The following is a 20,759-nucleotide window of genomic DNA, read 5'->3' on the forward strand; positions in this document are numbered from 1 at the left end:
TATCAAAAAGTTTCACCACAGTTTTGAACTTCACATTATTTTTCAATTTTCCATCATTCCCCAACAATGTTAGTCCTAGTAAATATGTCTTGTGTGACAGTAATCTTTTATGAGATTCTAGACTTATTTCTAAATGTTCATTAGAGTGTGCGTGTTCCTGCAGAAGCCAGAAGAGGGCACCAGAGTTATAGGTGGTTGTGAAGAGGGCATCAGAATTACAGGTGGTTGTGAGCTACCCAGTGTGGGTGCTGGGAACGGAACTTGCTCCTTTGGAAGAACAGAACAAGCTCTTAAATGTTGAGTTATTTCTCCAGCTGCCTTTTATTATATTATTTTTATCATTAGTTTCTGAAGAAATAGTTTGACAAAAATGAGTTAGAACTATAAATGCATATCTTCACTTTACCACTACCCTACATGAAAGACAGTAGATTTTATTCAAAATCACAAATATGTATATTATGATTTCAATACTATATGAATTCAGGAACCAATTCAAGCAGATTTCTTTTCTTGTATGAAAGCTCCAAGTGTGATAGATAGTACATGCACACTTGGACTCTTAGTATTCCAGGGGTTGAAACAGACTTTAAGGTCAGCCTGGGCTACATGAGACTCTCAAAACAAAAAGAAAGTTCAACAATCACCAGTTAAGACCTTACCAAATTCAAATCCTTCTGTGTAGCAAAGGAAACAATCAAATAAAGAAAGCCCACATGATGGGAGCAACATCTTTACTTGCTATATATCCAACAAAGTATTAATATGTGTAATACACAAAAAACTTAAAAAATAAAAAAACAAATAAAAGCCCTAGTCAGTAAGTGGGCTAAGGAAATGAACAGGCAGTTCTCAAAAGATAAAATGGTCACACACACACACAAAAATATACCCAAAACAAACCCAAAAACCAAAGAAACCCAAAACCCATCTTTCTACCCATTTGACAAATGCAAATCAAAACTACACTGAAATTCTATCTTGCCTCAGTCAGAAAACAAACCACAGCAAATGCTGGCAAGGGGACGGATAAAAGGGAATCCTTATATATGGCTAGTGGGAATACTAACTAGTTCAGTCACCATGGAAAACAGTGTAGAGGTTTCTCAGGAAACTAAAAACAGAACATATAACCCAGCTATACAACTCCTAGGTATTTACCCAAAGGATTCTGAGTCAATTATATCACAGACATTCTTGTATATCGATGTTAACTGCAGCATAATTCACAATGACAAAGCTATGAAGTCACCCTCAGTATCCATCGACAGGAACGAAGAAAATGTATACATACACAATGCAACTTTTCCAGCTATAAAGCAGAAAGAAGTTATGCTATTTGCAGGGAACGTATGCAAACGGATAATCGTATTAACTGAATTAAGCCTGTCTCAGAAAAACATATTGTATGTTCTCTCTCACTTGTACCTCCTAGATTTTTATATACAGCCGAATAGAATCATAAATGCATATGTAAAATGAAAGTGGAAGTGAAAGTACCTTCGGCAGTGTGGTTCCCAACCTTCCTAGTGCTGTGTCCCTTTAATACAGTTCCTCATGCTGTGGTCACCCCAACCATAAATTATTTTCATCGCTACTTCATAACTGTAATTTTGTTACTGTTATGAATCGTAATGTAAATATCTGCCTTTTCAGATAGTCTTAGGCAACCACTGTGAAAGGGTCATTGGACCCTCAAAGAGGTCATGATCCACAGGTTGAGAACTGCTGATCTACGAGGTCAAAGGAGGCAAACAGGCAGAGAGAGGGATTAGAAAAGTCAGGGTAGGAGGTATGGAAGAATATATTCAACATATATTCACCTCTATGAAAAAGAATTCAAATTAAATTTAAAAAAACTATAGTTCAAATTTGCAAATAAAAAAGAACAATCATCTAAAGCCAATAATTAATGATATTTAAAAAGCATCCTTCAGGAAAATAAACATATTTTTTCTGGTAAGGCTCTAGTGAAGGTAGAGCTTAAAACTCTGGCATTTACAGCAAACCCAAGCTGGAGACAAAGTCAGTGCATGAGAGACATTTACTGTTCAGAGTTACACTGCAGTGTAAACACTTTTATCATTGTATCACAATATAAATTCCAAGAGTTCAAGCTCTCAACTGAGCCTAAGACCTTGTAATGTGGAATAATTTGGCTAGATAAAAGGAGTGTAACTGGTTTTATTTCATTTGGCATATTTTCAACATTTCTGAAACATCAAGTTAACCAAATATAGAACATTTTTTTTTAAATGAGGGAAAAAAGTTTCTGCCAAGAGCTAAGAAGCCAGACTCCCTTTTAAATAATAATAATATGAAAAAGCACATTAGAAACCATTTTCATTGTTACTTTGTTACATTAGGACTTGCCCACAATAACCTACCAAGAAACAAGAACTAAGACATAGTAACAGCAATATAACTTACTTCACATGTGCTTTAAGACTGCTTTTGGATAAGATTTTTTTAGAGAAATCTATTAAACTTTGTTTCATAAATTGTAGCTGTTGAACAACAACAACAACAAAAAAGATACACAAACCACTTGAACATTTGACATTTAAGAAACAGCTGGGCTGAGACTCAGGGAAAGATGCTAGCCAGCACATACTGCAGAGACCAGAGAGAAGTCAGGGTTTCCTCTGTTCTCTATACAGTCACCACTGCTACGTAAAGCCACTTAGCTGTGGCTACTCCTCAAAATATTTAATTGGGTACTCCCAAGTAAATCTTTTGATAATAATGACACAAAAACATCTCGGATGGAATAGAAGTGAGATCTTAGTTTTTCATTATCCAAACAATTTGTCAAGATAAGAGCACAAGGCAAGAGAGGAAAAGAAATATTTTTCTATTAGAAGAAAAACAGCTAGTTCTTTAAGTCATGAAGGAAACTTTAATATGCCTATTTTTGGAAGGGCTTGGTTTAAAACTTTATTAGGGTCATAGGTGTTATGGCAATTTAGTAAGGCTACCCATGTTAAGATGCTGCTTAGACAGACATGCAAATGCTTCAGTTATCATCTTAGAAAGCTATGGTCTGTCCTGAGAAGGAGAACAGAGCTGCAGAGGCACATGGCCCGTAAACTGTGTGTAACCACAGCTCCCCAAAGCTTCTTTGCTGAGGCCCCGCTCTATAAAAAAGAGGAAATGGTTTCTGCCAAGCTTACTTCATACACTGGTTGAATAAAAGGACAATGAACATGAAGCAGGAAAGCATCATATATGAAGAGTGAGATGGCAAAGGGCCCGGTGGTGCAGTAATAATCCCTGGTAATCAGGAGGCTTAGGCAGGAAGATTTCAGGTTCAAGGCCAGTCTGGAGAGGTTAGCAAGATCTGCTCTATTAAAAAAAAAAAGGGAAAGACGGAGGAAGGAGGCTGGGGCTGTAGTTTAGGGTTAGTGCTCTTGGCTAAGGTGTATGTGAGGCCCTAGGCTCCACATCCAGCAAGGAAGGGGGAGGGTGGGTTCAAGTCTTTACTTTTCTCATATCTTCTAAGACCCAATATAGAAATTCTGTGGACTTTACAGCCAACTGTAATACACTGTTGCATGAACATGAAGAGTCATAGGACTATGTAGGTTATGTAGTCATTGCCTTAGGCTCTTCACCCCAAACCACAGTTTTAACTCCTGGTTATTTAACTACACTACACACACACACACACACACACACACACACACACACACACACACACACACACACACACCACCTGTATATTTTAGGTGACTTATAAATTTCTTTAGTTTATGACACTTTCATTAAAAAAAAAAAATCAATTAAGTTACAGAAGTTTTGTCCAGGTCAGTGGTTCTTTGCATTTGGCAGTTTTGTGGTTTCATCACATTTGTTAACAGGTCAAATGCAAATATTCGTGAAGACCCTGATCAGCAAGATCATCATCACCTTAGTTGTGGAGCCCAGTGTCATCAAGAATGTGAAGGTCAAGATCCAGGATAAAGAGGGCATCTTCACTCCCACCAGCAGAGGCTCATCTCTGCAGGCTAGCAGCTCGAAGATGGCTGCACTCTTTCCGATTACAACACCCAGAAAGAGTCAGCCCTGCACCTGGTCCTCTGGCTGAGGGATAGCTATTAATTCTTCAGTCTGAATCTTCAGTGGGCAGTGATGGCACTATTCTGCACTATAGCCATCTGCCCCAATTTAAGTTTAGAAATTACAAGTTTTAGTAACAGCTGAACCTCTGTTAAAAAGGTTAATAAAGGTTTGGTTGCATGGTAAAAAAACAAAAATAAAACAATGAATAGCTATGTCGGCAGACTATATAGAGAACACTGTTGAGTTTTGAAACATCTTTTTTCTCAATAACTTCTGCAATTGATCACAAATGTTCTGAAAAAATTACGGCTTACATAAATACTCTTTAATATGTGTTTAATAATTTTTGATCACTTTGCCATCTATGATTTGTTTTTGAAAGCAGCTACATAAAATATGGAAACGGAGAGACATTTGAGAATGTACAATTACGACTGTATTAATTTAAACATTATTTCATTCAAATATTTTACATTCCAGTGTTTCGCTTATAAAAGTCACACAACTAGTGGAGAAAAATCACAGCCATGCAAAATGAAATATTATCTTATGTGAGAGAAGTAGCTCCATGGTAGAGGATATGTTTAGCTGAGGTGAGTTTACTCTCCAGCCCTTGCATTCCTCACATACACAAAATAATTCTGTAATGATATCTTACATAAGAAAGCAGCATGAAGATGTAAAGATCCACAGGTTCTTAATGTGAGGCAATGTTAAGAGACTTTGCTAAGGGGAATGAGCAGTATTTCACTCTGCATGTTACAGAGACCTACATTTGCTTATATTCACAACTATTAACTCTCTAGAGGACGGCAGATCTTTTATGGAAAGGGCTTGTGAATGCCATATGATGCAACAATGGACATAATGACCCTGCGGGGGAGGGGGGGAGTTCCAGTGACAACAGACCAAACCCAGAGTCACATTTTGCAAGAGCAAATTTTTAAGAACACAAGCAAGAAAAGATAATATATAATAAATTTAAGAAAAATATATTAAATGAATACTGCTAAAAATTATGGCTAGTAGCATGGGAGGTCACATCTCTACTTCCATCAGTCTAGAGGCTAGGCAGAAGGATTCTGAGTTCAAGGTATGTAGTAGAACACTGTGCTCTCCTGCTCCCCCATGAAATACACACAAACAAACACTCGGAATACATACCTAAAATGTTAAAATTCAGTTTATGAACTCTATAGTCCAGGTGTTAACGGAGTTGAACACTGTTGCTGTCTAGATCCCTACTATACCCAAATTATTTTCTAAAATAAGAAGCTGGAAACATCACTCAGTGAGTAGAATAATTTGCCATGCAAGCCCGACAACCCAACTTTGAGCCCAGAGAGTCGTAAAAAGCCAGATGCAGTGGCTTGCATCTATAATCCCAGCACTCTCACAGTGACCCGAGGCCAGCAAGCCAGCAACCTGGAGTACACGTAGCAGCATAGCAGAAGAAACAAGACAGATCCTGTTTCAACAGGATGCAAGGTGAGAGTCAAACTTTAAAAGCCATCCTTTGGCCTGCACACATGTGCCACAGGGCATACACACATATGTCACGGTGCATACACACATGTGTCATGGTACATACACACGTGTACAAACATACACACAATAAGTAAAAATAAATAAAGCTTTTACAAAGAAAAAAGAAGGCCTTTAAAAAGTATGAAAGTTTTATTTTTAAAAGCTATTATTTTCTATTATTGCCAGTAACATATGACTCAATGCTTCTCACATGTGAACAAATGAGTATGGAATAAGACATATAGAATCATAGCATTTTGAGAACTAATGCTCTAGAGTAAAATAACAGAGACTTTGAGTTTGTGGTGCATGCCTTTAATCCCAGCACTCAGGAGGCAAAGGCAGGTAGCTCTCTGTGAGTTCAAGGCCAGCCTGGTCTACAGAGCTAGTTCCAGGACAGGCCCCAAATCTACACAGAGAAACCCTGTCTCAAAACAAAACAAAAAAGTTAAAAATCAAAAGCAAAGCCAAAAACACTCTCTTCTTCCCTTGTTCTTCAAAAACTTCAACTTTAGTTATGTTAAAATAGATCTCACTCCAAATCCCACACAGAAAATGCAGATGGGCATCTGATAAATGATAACACAGAGAAGAGGAAGTTCAAACAGATATACCCTCAGAGCCCCTTCAAAAACAAGCCAGGAAAAGCACAGAAGTGCCCATGGGACTGAAGGGTAAGAGACCGACAGGAAAAACCATAAGAAAATGTATAGAGCACAGAGTTGAGAGAGAAGGTTGGATATAGTACCATGAACGTTACAGTTCTGTCTACTTGGAAGGCTGAGGCAGGAGGATTATGAATTCAAGAACAGTGTTGGCAACATAGCAAAAACCCTGTTCCTTATTGTAAAAATATAGGTGTTGCTAGCAAAGCTCAGTGGTAGAATACTTGCATGAGGGTTAGGTTACATTCCTAGAAATGCAAAACAAAAGGTTAGCCTGTGCTACATAGTGAGACCAGTCAGAAATAAAGGGGATGGGGAAAATAAAGTGTCACCACCTCTCAAATGAGATGAGAATGGAAATTTTCCGTTGTGATGATGGGGGCTGTCCTTCTGTATATATGTTTCTCTTATTGGTTAGGCCAATGAGGAAGGAAGATAGGCGGGTCTAGGAGACAAGGAGAATTCTGGGAAAGGTAGACCAAGTGAGCCTACTGCAGAGTCTTGATGTTGCTGAAGGAGTAACAACATGCCGAGGCATTGCCAGGTGAGCAACAGTTCTGTGGCAATACGCAGATTGATAGAAATGAGCTAGCCAATAAGAAGCCCTACTCATTGGCCAACAATTTTATCATTAATATAGAGTCTATGTTTTTATTTGGGGTTGAGGCGGTGGCGGGACAAGAAGAAAAAAGAAGAAGAAAAACCTCTCCACAACATCATGATATGATTATTGATGGCAGATTAAAAAAAAAAAAAAACAAAAACAAAAAAACTTGGGCTGTTATATGTTATATTGAGAGAATATAGAAAAGGGAAAAGTAGGTTAAGTGAGCTAAACCTTAATCCTTATTTCAAATAGGATCTTAGTAAACTCTTTAAATAATGATAAAATCAGTTAACAGGTGTGTGATAACACAACTCCAAAAGCTAGTGCCTCTCAGAAGCAGGGCTATGACTGCGATGGACACCAAGATACTATAAGAGGCCACCCATTGTATCTAGTATGTATTAGACTCTTAGTAAAAGCTTTACTAGACCTGATAAAATGCAATTTAATATAAATATAGGAGCTAAGATGACGGCTCAGAGCATAAAATGCTTGCTTGCACAGCAAGCAAGGACTTGAATTTGGATCCCCAGAACCCTCATTAAGTCAGCAACAACAACAAAACCCAACCAAACAAAAAGGACAGGTGGCAAGTGCCTGTAATTCCAGAGCTGAGAGACCAAAATGGAAGAATTGGGGGACTTCTAGCCAATCAGCGAGCTCCAGATTCAGTGAGAGAAACATACACATGCATGTATACACACTAATACTATACATTTCTCCTTTTAATTCATGATATACATGTAAGTGCGCTATAATGTAAAGAGTGTGCTCAACTAAAATTTGCCACAAGAAGCTATCTGCAACACGGATGTACTTTTGCAGGTCACATCTGGAAGGTGAGGCCAGGAGATGGGAGATAGGCTGGCACATAGTGGGTCAAGCAAAGGTTTGACTAAACATTCTACAGTGCAGTAGCCAAAAGGGTGACAGTGCCAAGTTTGACAAACTTGGATATCAAGGCCACGAATCTTACTCAACTGACGCAGTAAGAGATTGAGTCACTGTGCAGCTCACTAGACTCCCTTGCACACCACTTTTGTGTCCTATGTGAGAAAGAATGGCACCACTCATTCCCAAGGGTTCAAGCTATTATGTATTTATTTATTGAAGCTCCCCTTATGTAGCTTAGGCTGGCCTTGAACTTGATCCTCCTGTTTTGGGCACCCAAATTTTGGGATTATAAGAATGTAGCATCCCTGTTTTTATCAAGCTATTAAATTCAGCCAAAACTAGCAAGACTGTTATTGTAAATAGTGACACATATTACAACCCATATTATCTGATATGTTAAAATATTTATAGTTGGAAAACTTGAGCGACACATCTGAAGCCCGTCTGTATGCCTGTAACCTACAGTTTTAGAGGAGAGCTGATAAAATGAATAAAGTGATTAATCCACTGCTTCCAGGTCTTTTGGCTAAGGTTGTGTAGTTAAAACCCACAACTCAAATTCACCTGAGGACCAACTCACATTTATTTTTAGAGAAGTTAAAAACCAGTTCCAGAGCACCCCTTGAGGAGGTGCTGTTAATTATGTTGTGTCAACAAATCAGTATGAACACAAGTCCCAACCAATCTTCCATGTCCCCATGGTGACATATGATAAGTCCAAAAACTCTGACCCAGATTGAGAGCAAAATCAATTTACAAAGTTCCCGTGTTTGCAAAACTATCATACAAATGAAAGAAAACAAATTTAGAATTTTTCAAATTATCAAACATTACTAGTCTTCACCCCTTTAAGGAATACAGACAGCTAACCCTGGAGATGTGGCTCTGTGGTAGAACTTGCCCAACATGTGCATTGATCTTTCTTTTTATGTATTGTTACTATCATTTTTACTGCCTATGGCAAATATACAAGTGGCCAACTTAGGTTACTTACTTAAACTACTTTTTAAAAATTAAGGTATACTTATAAACAAATTTTCAATATTTTTAGTCAAGTTATTTTTTTTCTTTTCTTTTCTTTCTTTCTTTCTTTTTTTTTTTTTTTGCTAAGCTAGAAAAGGATGTTCTAAAAAGTAAGGTGTAAGTCATTGAGGATGAACTCATTTGGCCTAAATATTCCCCAACCATTTCCACTATAAACTGCTGGTTTCCTGAATTTAGTATTACAGTGCTTTACGTTTCTATACGTGGTCATCCCCCTTGGGGAAGCATATGTTATTATTGGGGCTAGATCCAGGCGGGTCTCTATATCAGATGCTACACTCCACTCTGACCTTAGACTCTGTTCCAGGGTCTGGTTTCCTGTAATACAGAATGAAATTCCCAAACCTGAAATTGGCATATGCAGCCTTAGGTGATTTGACTTCTAAATATCTCTCCCAACCCAAGTTCACAGGCTATTTGTCCTAGCTCCCCAAATCTGTGCTCCTTGCAATTCCTGGAAAATGCTATCCCCTGAGAATACAGTTGTCCATTCTGTTCACTTACACCATTCTTACCTTCTTTCCTATGTTAGATTAAATTCCACTTCCTCAGGAAGCCTTTCCTGACCCATAAAGTTCTGCCATACCATTCCACAGTTCCTATGACTTCCTTCAGCACAGCTGTGACTGCTTTTATTATTACATCAGTATTCCTTGCTAGACTGTAATCTGCAGGAGAAAAGAACCTATGGATGGAGTGGTTCTGTGCTCCCAGAATCCATTACAGTAGTTTGTGTTACTAGCTAGGTAAAAACAGAAGGTTGTTTCATTATTCTAACTAGTTTTGTAATCTGAATAGTTTTGTTATTATCATTATGTCACCAATTTGAGATGTGGGTGACTGACTTTTTATGCTATAGCTTTTGTATTGTAATTTGCCAATGACTTTGTTTCAGATACACATTTAAAAGGTGGTTTTGTTATATGTGACTTAACTGCATTGAAAGAAAATAATGTTTTTCTTAGTTATGCTTTCCCACTAACCTTTACTCCCTCTCATGCCCCTCAAGAACCTCAATATAGTGTGCAGAAAGTTTTCTTTTAAACTTACACGATTAAGTATGTTCTTACAGAATGATCAGAAGCATCTGTGAAAGGTGGATGGGAAAAAAAAAAAAAATCCTCACTGGGAAAGTTAGCTTAATGCTCGCCCTTCAGAGTGGCCCATTATCAACATTTCATAGTGGGTTTCTTTATTTCCAGGCCCCTAAAGAATGAGTAATAAATTATGACTTGAACTAAACAAGTCACTCTTGGCTCCAAAATGAAATTTTCCTACCTCTACTTTCTAGTCCCCAAGGTGGGAAGAGGAAATCCTGGTCACAGCCAAAGAAGTCATAGTTTTGGCTCTAACATACATTTTCCTGTCTCTCTAAAAGCCAAGCTCTGCTAGCAAGACTATAAAGTCTGAAGTCAGTATTTTAAGCTGTATTTAAATTTTTACTTCCATAATCTTCCTAAACTTAAGAAAAATTAGTACCATAAAATTAATGTCATTGCCTTCTTTTCCTCACTCAAATCACTTTTCTAACTCAGACATGAATCTGAACTTCTAAAAATGTGAATTCAAATGAAAGAAAAAAAAATGATGTAGAGGTTAATTTGTTTCATTTCTATTCAAATATTGAAACTGTTTTACCTATAAATAGCTTTCATTCATTTCCGCCTGACAAACAGTACTACAAAGCTATAAAGTTCTAGCTTAAAGTCCAGCAATTTGAAACAGTTTTAGAGGATGCCTTTATGGGAATCATTTATTTTGTTATTTCCTTTTAGAGAAAAAGTGTATGGCAACACGCTCCAAGGTGACAAGTGAAGAGTCACATCTATATATTCTCTTGAGAGATCAAGCAAGCGCATAGCAAGGAGTATGGGTTATGGGACAAGCACTCTCTTGATACTGTATGGCAAAGGAGGGAAGCTAATCTCAGGATCTAAATATCCCGTCTGAGCTGACTAGTCCAAGGAAGCATCGTATTGAACCTGAAGAAATAGACTGCCATGCTGTGACAGGCCCTCCAAGATGGCTCTACAGCAGCAACTCGGGAGTGGTCCCCCCTAACCACAAGGCACTGGACTCCACCAATTAACCTGAATGAGCTTGGAAGTGGATCCCAAACTACAGTGGAGAATACAGCCTGTGGAACCCTGACAATCTTCAGTGTAAACCATCTAGCAGATTATAAGACAAAAACAATCAAAAGTAACACAATGAATGAATCCTTGTGTGTGTGCGTTAGGAATTAATAAGCGCCTGTGTGGTGGCACATGTCTTTAATCCTGGTACTCAGAAGGCCGAGGTAGGAAGACCTCTGAGTTTGAGGACAGCCTGGTCTACATAGAGTTCTAGGCTTGCCAAGTCTACATAGTTGAACTTAAAAAAAAAAAATAGTTATTCAATCCTAAGTGGCCAGTCCTAAAACAGGTTCAAGTAATACTAAACAGACTCAGGTTACACTTGCATACTTATGTGTGTGCACATATATTACAATAATAATTAAAGAATATGAGGTCATGAGTTTTAAAGGGATTGGAGGGGGCATTTGAGGGGTTGGAGGATTGAGATGATGCAATTATATTTTAATTAGAAGAAAAGACAAATTAAAAAGTAATAGCCAGGTGTGGTGGTATATACTTTTAATACCAGTACTCTGGGAAGCAGAGGCAGGCGAATCTCTGTGTAGTTATAACTCTCAACATAAACATAAACATAAATAAAAAGTATTAAAACCTATAAAAGGAAGAACTAAAATATAGTCTGGGATCCCTGAAGTCTGAAACATGATGACTGATATGGAGTCTAGGAAATTTCAGTGTTCAGAGTTCAGAGAATTTCAGATTTTCAGATGAGGGATGCTCACAGTAAAGTCTGAAAATATGAAACACCTTTGGTCCCAAGCATTTTGGATATAGGACATTCAACCTCTAGAGCACTACAAAGCAACTGAACACAAAAAGGGTAAGAGTGAAGGATCTACAGAACAAAAAACACAAGACACAGAAAACAAGTAGCCAATGAAAGGTCTTCCTCACTATTAACTATACTAAATGCAAATAGGTTAAACTCTGGAATTGAAGGACAGAGATTAGCAGGATGAACTGAAAATATTATTTTACCACAATTTGTGGTCTACAAAGGACTCACTTTTGATATAAAAAGTTGGATGTTTATTTTTTATTGGATATAAAAATCTATTCACTAAGGATCATATAACTAAATTTAAAATTTATATAAAAAACAGAAGAAAATATTTGTGGCAAACTTTTCATGACTTTGGATTTGCTAGCAATTTTCTAAAACAATGAGCAGTTTAACTGGATTTCACCAAAATTTGAAAATTTTGTATTTCTTTTCTATTCCATTGTACTATACAAGTAAATATTTTTCAGTAAGTGATGCAGGCCAGCCATACTCTATAGATGTGTGATCTACAATAAATAATTAATGCTTCAAATCACTAAGGTTTGGATTTGTTACACAGGACTGGTCCAGACATTCAACCATGTGAAATATATTTCCTTTACATTTGATATTGTTAAAAAAGATAATACTACTAGAGCTGGGAAGGTGGTAAAAGCATTTTCTATGCAAGCAAGAAGACCTGAGTTGGAATGCTTAGCACCCACACAAAAAGCCAAGCATGGCCACACATGCCTGACACCTAAATGCTGGGAAAGACAGGTGAATCCCTAGAGCTCTGGGACCAGTCAGCCAAAACAGTGAGCTTCAGGCTCAGTGAGAGATCCTGTCTTAAGAAAGTAAGGCAGAAAGTGAAAGAGAAGAATCCTGATGTCTTCTGTGGCACCTGCATATCCAGACATGGGCATATCCTCCATAACACACCCAAAAGAAAAAAAAGGAGGGGTGGAGGGAGGGAAAACTGATTAACAGAGAAAGAAAACATTAACAACCCAAGTTTTGTATAACAGCAAGGCCCAGAATTACTTTTTTGGGGGGTGAAGGTAGAACAAAATAAAAAGAAATAAAGGTTTTAAAAAGAATTTTTAAAAAACTAGCAAAGAATAGTGTATGTTCAACATTTTTGAAACTTGTTTTTTAACTAAAGATTATGGGAAAGGATAAAGTGCCTTTTGATAGTTACATTCTCTTAAATGTATTGAGTATTGTTAAGTCTGACATGAATACTTTTGGGTTTCACTACTTTCTAAGTATAATACTTAATGTAGCCCAGTACTAGCCATGAAGTTTGTCATCTTTTCCATTTCTGAAGAATGTGTGACGGTCCAAGACTTAGAAAGAGTATGAGCAAAACTGGAAAGAATCTGTTTAAGGGAGAATACATTTAAGATGCTAGAAAAGGAATATGTGGTGTACAAGATGAAAGAGGCTGTCGGCATGTAACGAAAGTGCATCCATACAAGAGTGAGATGACAGGACATCTGTGGGACCTCAATAGGCAGTCACAGCATTGGGCCCACAGCAGAGCCGGGCTTCTGAAGAATTTAGCTCGAAAGCTGTTGATGGTGAATACAGGGTGTGCCAGAGAGTATGTCACCCCACAACAGTTGTCTGGGCAACACCAGCCATGTCAGAACAGCAGACACAGCCTAGCATGCTGGCAAGAGGAACACTGGTAGTTGTGGACAGCAGAAGCTGTCAAGGCCAGCAAACTCTAGAAGGATTTGATCACCAGCGTCTGGATGGCACACCCTCCTGAGGATGTAGACATTTTGAAGAAGTTCAGAGGTTTTTTGAAGACCAGGAGCTGATGGAAGAGCTACTGTTTATTTATTTATTGTTGATGTTACCCCAACTGCTCTACCCTGGAGAACTGAAAGTAGCATATGTAGTTTATAGTGCTTACTAACACGCTAACAATAGTGAAGATAACTATGCTGCGGAAAGAACTCCTATTCTGGTCTGATACCATCCGCAACTGGCTGTACCTTGGGAGCAGAGATATAGATCATGCTCAGTGGCTAGGAAATGTCAACTCTTGCTCTCTCATTGCTAGCACCTTCAAATACCCGTGGGAAACAAAAGGAAACTCTCCCTGAGAGATGCTAGTTAGTGCCAGCTGTGGTGCTAACTTTGGATGATGACTTGACTAATTTGAGGGATGCCTAGGAAGTCACTATTTCTGGGTATCTGAACTATGTCCAGATGTTGGTTTGTGGGTCAGCAAATTCAATGAGGAAGAGGTTCAGCTGTGGGCCATCAAGAATTACAGGCAAAGAGAGAAGACTCTAGCTATCCCTCTTAAGCTGACACATTTTTCTATTACTGGTGCCTTTGGATGTCAGATGGCAAGTTCATTGGTCTTTGGACCCTGGAAATTGCATGGGCTGATCCTGGGGGTGGCGGGTGGGGTGGCTGGCCTTTGACCTTGGATGGAGCTACATCATCAACACCTGTGAGTCTTCTTGGACTGAAGAACCATCAACACCTCTCAGCCTCTTGAAATGAGCCATGCAATTAACCTGTATTTGGCCTTTTCAGCTAGCTCCTGCAACTGACTGAATATAGACACATATAAGTACATATGTGCATACATACAAACACACACATGCACATTCTTTTTTCAGGTGGTTTTGTTTCTCTGGAGATGCCTAACACATCCCCTTAGCAATTACTATGAATAAACAATGCTGTGACCCTTTAATACAGGTCCTCATGTTGTGGTGATCCCCAACCATAAAGTGACTTTCATAATGTAGTACTATTTCATAACAGTAATTATTAACAACTGCTACTGTAATGTAAATATTTTTGTAGATGGAGGTTTGCCAAAGGAATCATGATCCACAGGGTGCAAATGCTGGTCTAGATGAAGTAACTGCTTTAGGAATGACTCTTCTGTTTAGAGGAACAGTACAATTTGAGCAAAACGGAGAAAACATTTTCAAGGTATAGATGCCAAAAGGAGGGCTCTAACAGGCCTAAGCATGGCAAACATGGCAACGACAGGGTTTGTGCCTTACCCTTCTCCCCTTGCTAAAAATCCTTAGATTGCATTCCTAAAGCTAGCCACCAATGTCTATTCCCTTACTTGGCCACTTCCTCCTGAGGGTGACAACCAAGGTCCATCTTTTGAAGACCAGCAATAAAAGCCCCTTTTGGCTACTCTAATTAACATGCCCAGTCAAACCAACTCATCCTAATGTCATCAGGTTTCCTCCTTTCCTTTCCATTTATTTATTTATTTATTTATTTATTTATTTATTTATTTATTTATGTTTTTCAAGACAGGGTTTCTCTATGTAGCTTTGGAACCTATCCTGGAACTAGCTGGAACGAGTTCAAGACCAAGTTGGTCTTGAACTCACAGAGATCCACCTGCCTCTGCCTCCTAAGTGCTGGGATTAAAGGTGTGCGCCACCATCACCTGGCTCCTTCTTTCCTTTTATAAACTGCCTTTTGCCTATGGGCCACGGCTGTCTCCCTTCTAACCAGAGGTAGTCCTTTGTCCCTCTGGGGCAAATATCCATGCCCCCTCTCCGTTGTTCCTCTTCCCCTTTCCCCAGTCCTCTATTGTCTGTCTTTGTCTCTTACTCCCTGGCCTCTATCCCTCCAGTGCAAATAAATCTCCTTTGTGCTGAGAACTTGTCCTGTCCTTTCACCAAACACAAGGCTGTTGAGGAGACGGGATCATGTAGTGAAGCCCACTATTCTCAGCTTCCTTTCTGAGCAGTTTCCTGCCTGCAGCACATACCGCTGAAGCACAAGCTCAATGCAGTGGTCCTACTGAGCGCAGGTGGAAGAGACTCGAGGGACTTAGAACAACTAAAGCCATGAGATCTACAAGACAGGGCACTGGAGAGCTAGATAAAGAAAGGACCCTGGAATCCCCAGGGGAACCCGTGAGTATCTTGCCAAGAGCTTTGATGAAACACAAAATGTGACCTCTACAGCACTGTTCCTGACTCAGAAAATTCTGATAGAGACCAGAAAACAACAACTACAAAACTGCTGTGTTTTCATCAAGTTCACAGGTGATAGTGATGCTCCTGCTCAGAGGCCATACTTTCAAAATCACTTTTGTTGAACAAAACAATATGTTACATCACTCCTAAAACACTCTCATCCATTCGTGTTCTCCAGAGAGTTAAATATCAGCGGACTGAAGAAAAACATAGAGTTAACTCTACATAAAGCACACAGACAGAGCTCCTCGAGGCTTTGATGACTTACCTGAAGATCTTTCACATTTGGAAAAGGAATTCCTACTGTTACGACAGCACGGGCATTATCATCTGAGAAATCCAGACCCTCGCTCACTTTGCCACGGCAAACCGCAATGAGAAGGGCTCCATCTTAAGCAACAGGAATGAAACAGTTTTAAAAGTACACTCAGAAGTTTCTGAATTGCTTATTCTTGTCCTCAGTATTTTTAGTAAGTTTAAAGCAACCAGGCATTGCTTTTTAAGACAGTTTTTAAATGTAATAGGAAACAAAATTAGATGGAAATCAACTGTGCATTTTTAAAATTACTTATAGCCAGATGTGGTGGCGCATATCTTTAATTCTGGTCCTCAGGATGCAGAGGCAGGCAGATCTCTGAATTTGTGCCCAGCCAGGTCTACAAAATACAAAGCAAGTTCTAGGACAGACAGGGCTGTTACACAAAGAAACCCTGTCTAGAAAAACCAAAATAAAATAAAATAAAAGATTACTTATACACAGCACAGAAGCAGCAACAAGCCTTCACTAACAAACTGAAATTCAATCATTGCGTTTACCAGCACAAATACAACCTTGCCTTTGTAGCAATATCCTGTAGCAGCCTCTGCAATGCTGTGCCTGGAGTTTTGTTTGTTTCTGGTTTGTTTTGAAAGAGGATCTCAGTATGTGAACCATACTGGTCCTGAACTCTCAATCCCCTTATTCAGTTGCCCCTAAGAGCTGAGATACAGACTTCCATACTTGGTTATTATGTTGTCATCAAAAACTCATTTACATGTGCTGTTCTTGCAGGGAACTCAGGTTCAGTTTCTAGCACTCACATGGTACTGGAACTCCTGGTCCTTCATTGCTGCATTGTTCCTAAATTACTGCTATGAGCTTTCACATCAAACTCTTTTTTTCCTGGTTTTTTGAGACAGGGAACTAGCTCTGTAGACCAGGCTGGACTCAAACTCACAGAGATCCACCTGCCTCTGCCTCCCAAGTGCTGGGATTAAAGGTGTGTGCCACCATCACTCAGCTTCAAACTCTTTTACATGTGGAAATCAGCACTGAGCTACTTTCTGTTGTCTGAGACAGGATTCGAACCCAGGCTGTCCTGAATGTACCATCCTCCTTCCTCCTCTCCTTTTGAGCACTGAGATTACAGTCAAACACCATCACTGCTGCTTTTTAAGTTTAACTCAGAAGGCATAGTTTGGTGGATCTCTCTGAGTTTGAGGCCAGCCTGGTCTACAGAGTAAGACCCTATTTCAAACAACATAAACAAAATACAGCTAAAAACAAACAACAACAACAAAACCCTCTAAGTTTATCATATTTGGTAGACTATAAGCATCAACTACATATCTGTGTAAAATCTACAGACCTTATTCTGTCAGTGAGGAAGATATTTATACCAACCCTACGTTCCTTCTTGTGCAAAATACTTCAAGTAGTATTAAGCAAAACATGGCTTAATATCTGAACATATGTGTGTGTGTGTGTGTATTCTTTTTATATAACCTACTTTCTGTTTACCCGAGATTATAAAGTAAATTTTCCCAAGTACAATTCACTTAAAAAGATAAAATAAAATTGATGGGAGATGTCATTCTGTAAATATGTTTCTCATACTGGTTAATGAATAAAGCACTGTTGGCCAATAGGAAAGCAAGATAGGTGGGACTAGGAGACAAAGAGGATTCGAGGAAGTAGGAGGGAGGAGTCAAGATGGAAGACAGAGAGAGCAGAATGCCAGCGAGCTCTCTCTCCGGTAAGATAAGATCACGTGGAAGTACTTAGATTAAAAGAAATGGGTTAATAATTAAGACAGAGCTAGCCGATTAGAAATTAGTACCTGGCCAACAGCATTATATCAAAGACAGAGTGTCTGTGTGTTATTTGGGGTTGGCGCCATGGTGGGTCCAGGCCGACAGGAAAAACTACTCCTTACATAAAATGACATTTTAATAGCACCAAATTCTCCTTGCTTTACAGTTTAAAACGCTTTTACACTGAGCATGAAATTATTTCCAATTACTGTTGGTGATTTATTAACACTTGCCTGAATATACTGAGAGCAAATCTAGCTACAAACCATAGAGCCAGGCAATGGTGATACACACCTTTAATCTCAGCAGCTATACTAGCTAGCCATAGAGCCAGGCAGTAGTGGCAAACACCTTTAATCCCAGGACTCAAGAGACAAACAGATGGATCTCTGTTAGTTCAAGACCACTGAGCTACATGGAATTAATCCAATCCTAAAGAGAAACAACTCACACAATGGTGATACCAGCACTTGGGATCACACTTTTTTAATCCCAGGATTTGAGAGGTATAAAAGGAAGAGGCAGTAGTTTGGGATTGCAGTCTGAGGCTGGGTGGAAAGATTTATTCTCCAGCCATGCTGAGGACAGGACAGCCCTTTCAGCCTGAGGTAGAGGTAAGAGCTAGTGGCTTGGTTGCTTTGCTTTTCTGATCTTCAGCTTGAACACCAATATCAGTCTCTGGGTTTTTATTTTTGTGTTACAAATTACCTTTTTCTCCTTTGAACTTGATGGCATCGTAGTACACTTGCAGCAATTCATCAAAATCAGTTTTTTCTCCTCTTTGGGGTTCTGCAATGACTGTCTTCACCAACTCCAAACTGTGCCATAAGCCAGTGGAAACCCAACGTTCTCTTAATTTGTCTAGCAGCTAAAAAGAGATGGAGAAAATTAAGTCTTCAGGCTAACTGAACAAAGATCTTTATTTGTAAATTACAAATGCTAGAATAAAAAAAAATCAAATTTCAGTCTGTATCATAATAAATACACATTCTATTAATATATTGTTAGATTAAAAATAAGTATCAGTGAAAATCCCAACCTTAAAACAATCTTAAAAACATGGGTGAGAGAGGAATACAATAAAACATGCAACAAAGCAAGAGTAATACTTGGAAATACATCAATAGCTTCAATATGTTATTTTAAAAATCTGAACATAGAGATAGGCATTGTTTTCAATATGGTTGAAAATGAAATACAGCAAATGCAAATAAACAAAAATTAATAAAAACTAAGTAAATGAAAAAGATAAAAGGCAGATATAGAGATGATAATTTTTTAACCACTTTTGAAAGTCATGAGTTCTACTACATTGTGGACTAGTTATTACAATGTAATTAAGTTCCAAGAAACCAACCTCATTTATTTTCTTAAGATAATTTATTATTCTTATAAAATTTAAAAGAATGTAAACCAAATTCCCCATCAGTGCCATTTACTCAATAATTTAATTTTTCCATAACATTATATTATGTTAAAAATTATAGGACTGTTTGCAGGAGGTGATGGCACTTCCCTTTAATTCCAGCACTTGGAAGCAGAGGCAAGTCCTCTCTGTGAGTTCCAGGCCAGTCTGGTCTATAAAGAGACTATAATAATTATAAGACTGTCATCATCTGAAAGTATTTTCTATTTGAAATGTCTTATGAATTGGCTGCTAGATTTGATTTCTTGTGTTAGGAGTTAGAAAGTATGAAAACCCTATTGACAAGTTGAGAACAAATGTGTATGGAGGGGTCAAAATGGATCTTTAATGGTAGGAAAAAATTGATATTAAAAAATAAATGAAGTATAGAAAGATATTAAACTACTTAAGTTTCTCTATAGAATAGCTAGTGTAGAACTGGATAAAAGTACCATCTCTAGAGTAAAGGAAAGCAGATGAAATGTCTGAAAAGTTCTATAATTGCTAATACTTAATGGAATTTAATACCATTTTTCCTGAATTTAAAAACAAAGATAATATTTCATCATTGATTTCTGGACTCAGAGATAACAACAACTACCAAACTTCAGGTGGTAAGTGTTCCAAGATCCAAACTCAATCTACTAATGTAAGACATATATACATAAGCATAGTTAGATTAGAAGAGGTCTACTGAAAAAGAAAAGCTTAAGAAATAACAAAGAAGCAGTCAATGCAAAATTCCCCTAAGATTTTTTTCAAATTATAAGCAAAAAATTCACTTGTGTTTGGTGGTATAGGTCTTCAATTCTAGATACTAAAGAGGTTGAGGAAAGAAGATGGTGAGCTCAAGGCTTGCCAGGATTACAGGATGAGTTCAAGGTCAAACAAGGCAACTTAGTGAGACTGTCTCAAAATGAAAAGTAAGAAAAAGGTGGGGATAAGGCTCAGAGGTAGAGTGTTTGCCTGCCATGTCCCAAGATCCAACGTCCAACCTCTTGTGCCACAAAAAAGAGAGTGGTGCTAAAACTTGTCTGAAAAATTAAGGCCACTAAGATCACTGATAATATCTGAGTTTACTGATTTCGTGTGACTTTTAAACAGAACTGCTAGCATATCATAATTATATGACTAAGACTGTAATTCGAAGACTAGGTGAGAGAAAAAAGGAGAAACAGAGCACACCTACCTAGATCTCATTTTTCCAGCTTACATTAAACCTTGTTGTAGCCCGGTTGTGGTGGTGGCAGTGGTGCACTCGTTTAATCCCAGCACTCAGGAGGCAGAGGCAGGCAGATCTCTGTGAGTTCGAGGTCAGCCTGGTCTACAGAGCTACACAAAGAAATCAAAAGGAAAAAAAAAAAAAACTTGTTAGTGAAAATTTTGTAACTTGAACACACTATTTTACCTTATACAGGTATTAATCTTGAGCTGGTGAGATGGCTGAGAGGGTAAAAGTGCTTCCTGTGCAAGCCTGAATTCAATCCCCAGAAGCCAAGATGGAGGGAGAGAATGGATTCCCAAAAGTTGTCCTCTGATCTCTATACACGTAACTCTGGCATATGCATACAGCACACATCACCTACACCTATCACATT

At 38.4% G+C, this 20,759-nt stretch overlaps 1 protein-coding gene across 1 annotated transcript in view; it reads right to left on the minus strand.

The window, feature by feature from the left end:
• The window catches only part of Brip1 (BRCA1 interacting helicase 1), a 109,488-nt gene that overhangs the window by 21,537 nt on the left and 67,192 nt on the right, over positions 1-20,759 (minus strand). The window contains 2 exon segments of the mRNA XM_051179734.1: positions 15,952-16,073; positions 18,465-18,624. Of these exon segments, the coding sequence (XP_051035691.1) occupies positions 15,952-16,073; positions 18,465-18,624 (282 nt within the window).

The sequence above is a fragment of the Phodopus roborovskii genome, unplaced genomic scaffold (assembly GCF_943737965.1).
Source record: "Phodopus roborovskii unplaced genomic scaffold, PHOROB, whole genome shotgun sequence".
Classification (NCBI taxonomy): domain Eukaryota; kingdom Metazoa; phylum Chordata; class Mammalia; order Rodentia; family Cricetidae; genus Phodopus; species Phodopus roborovskii.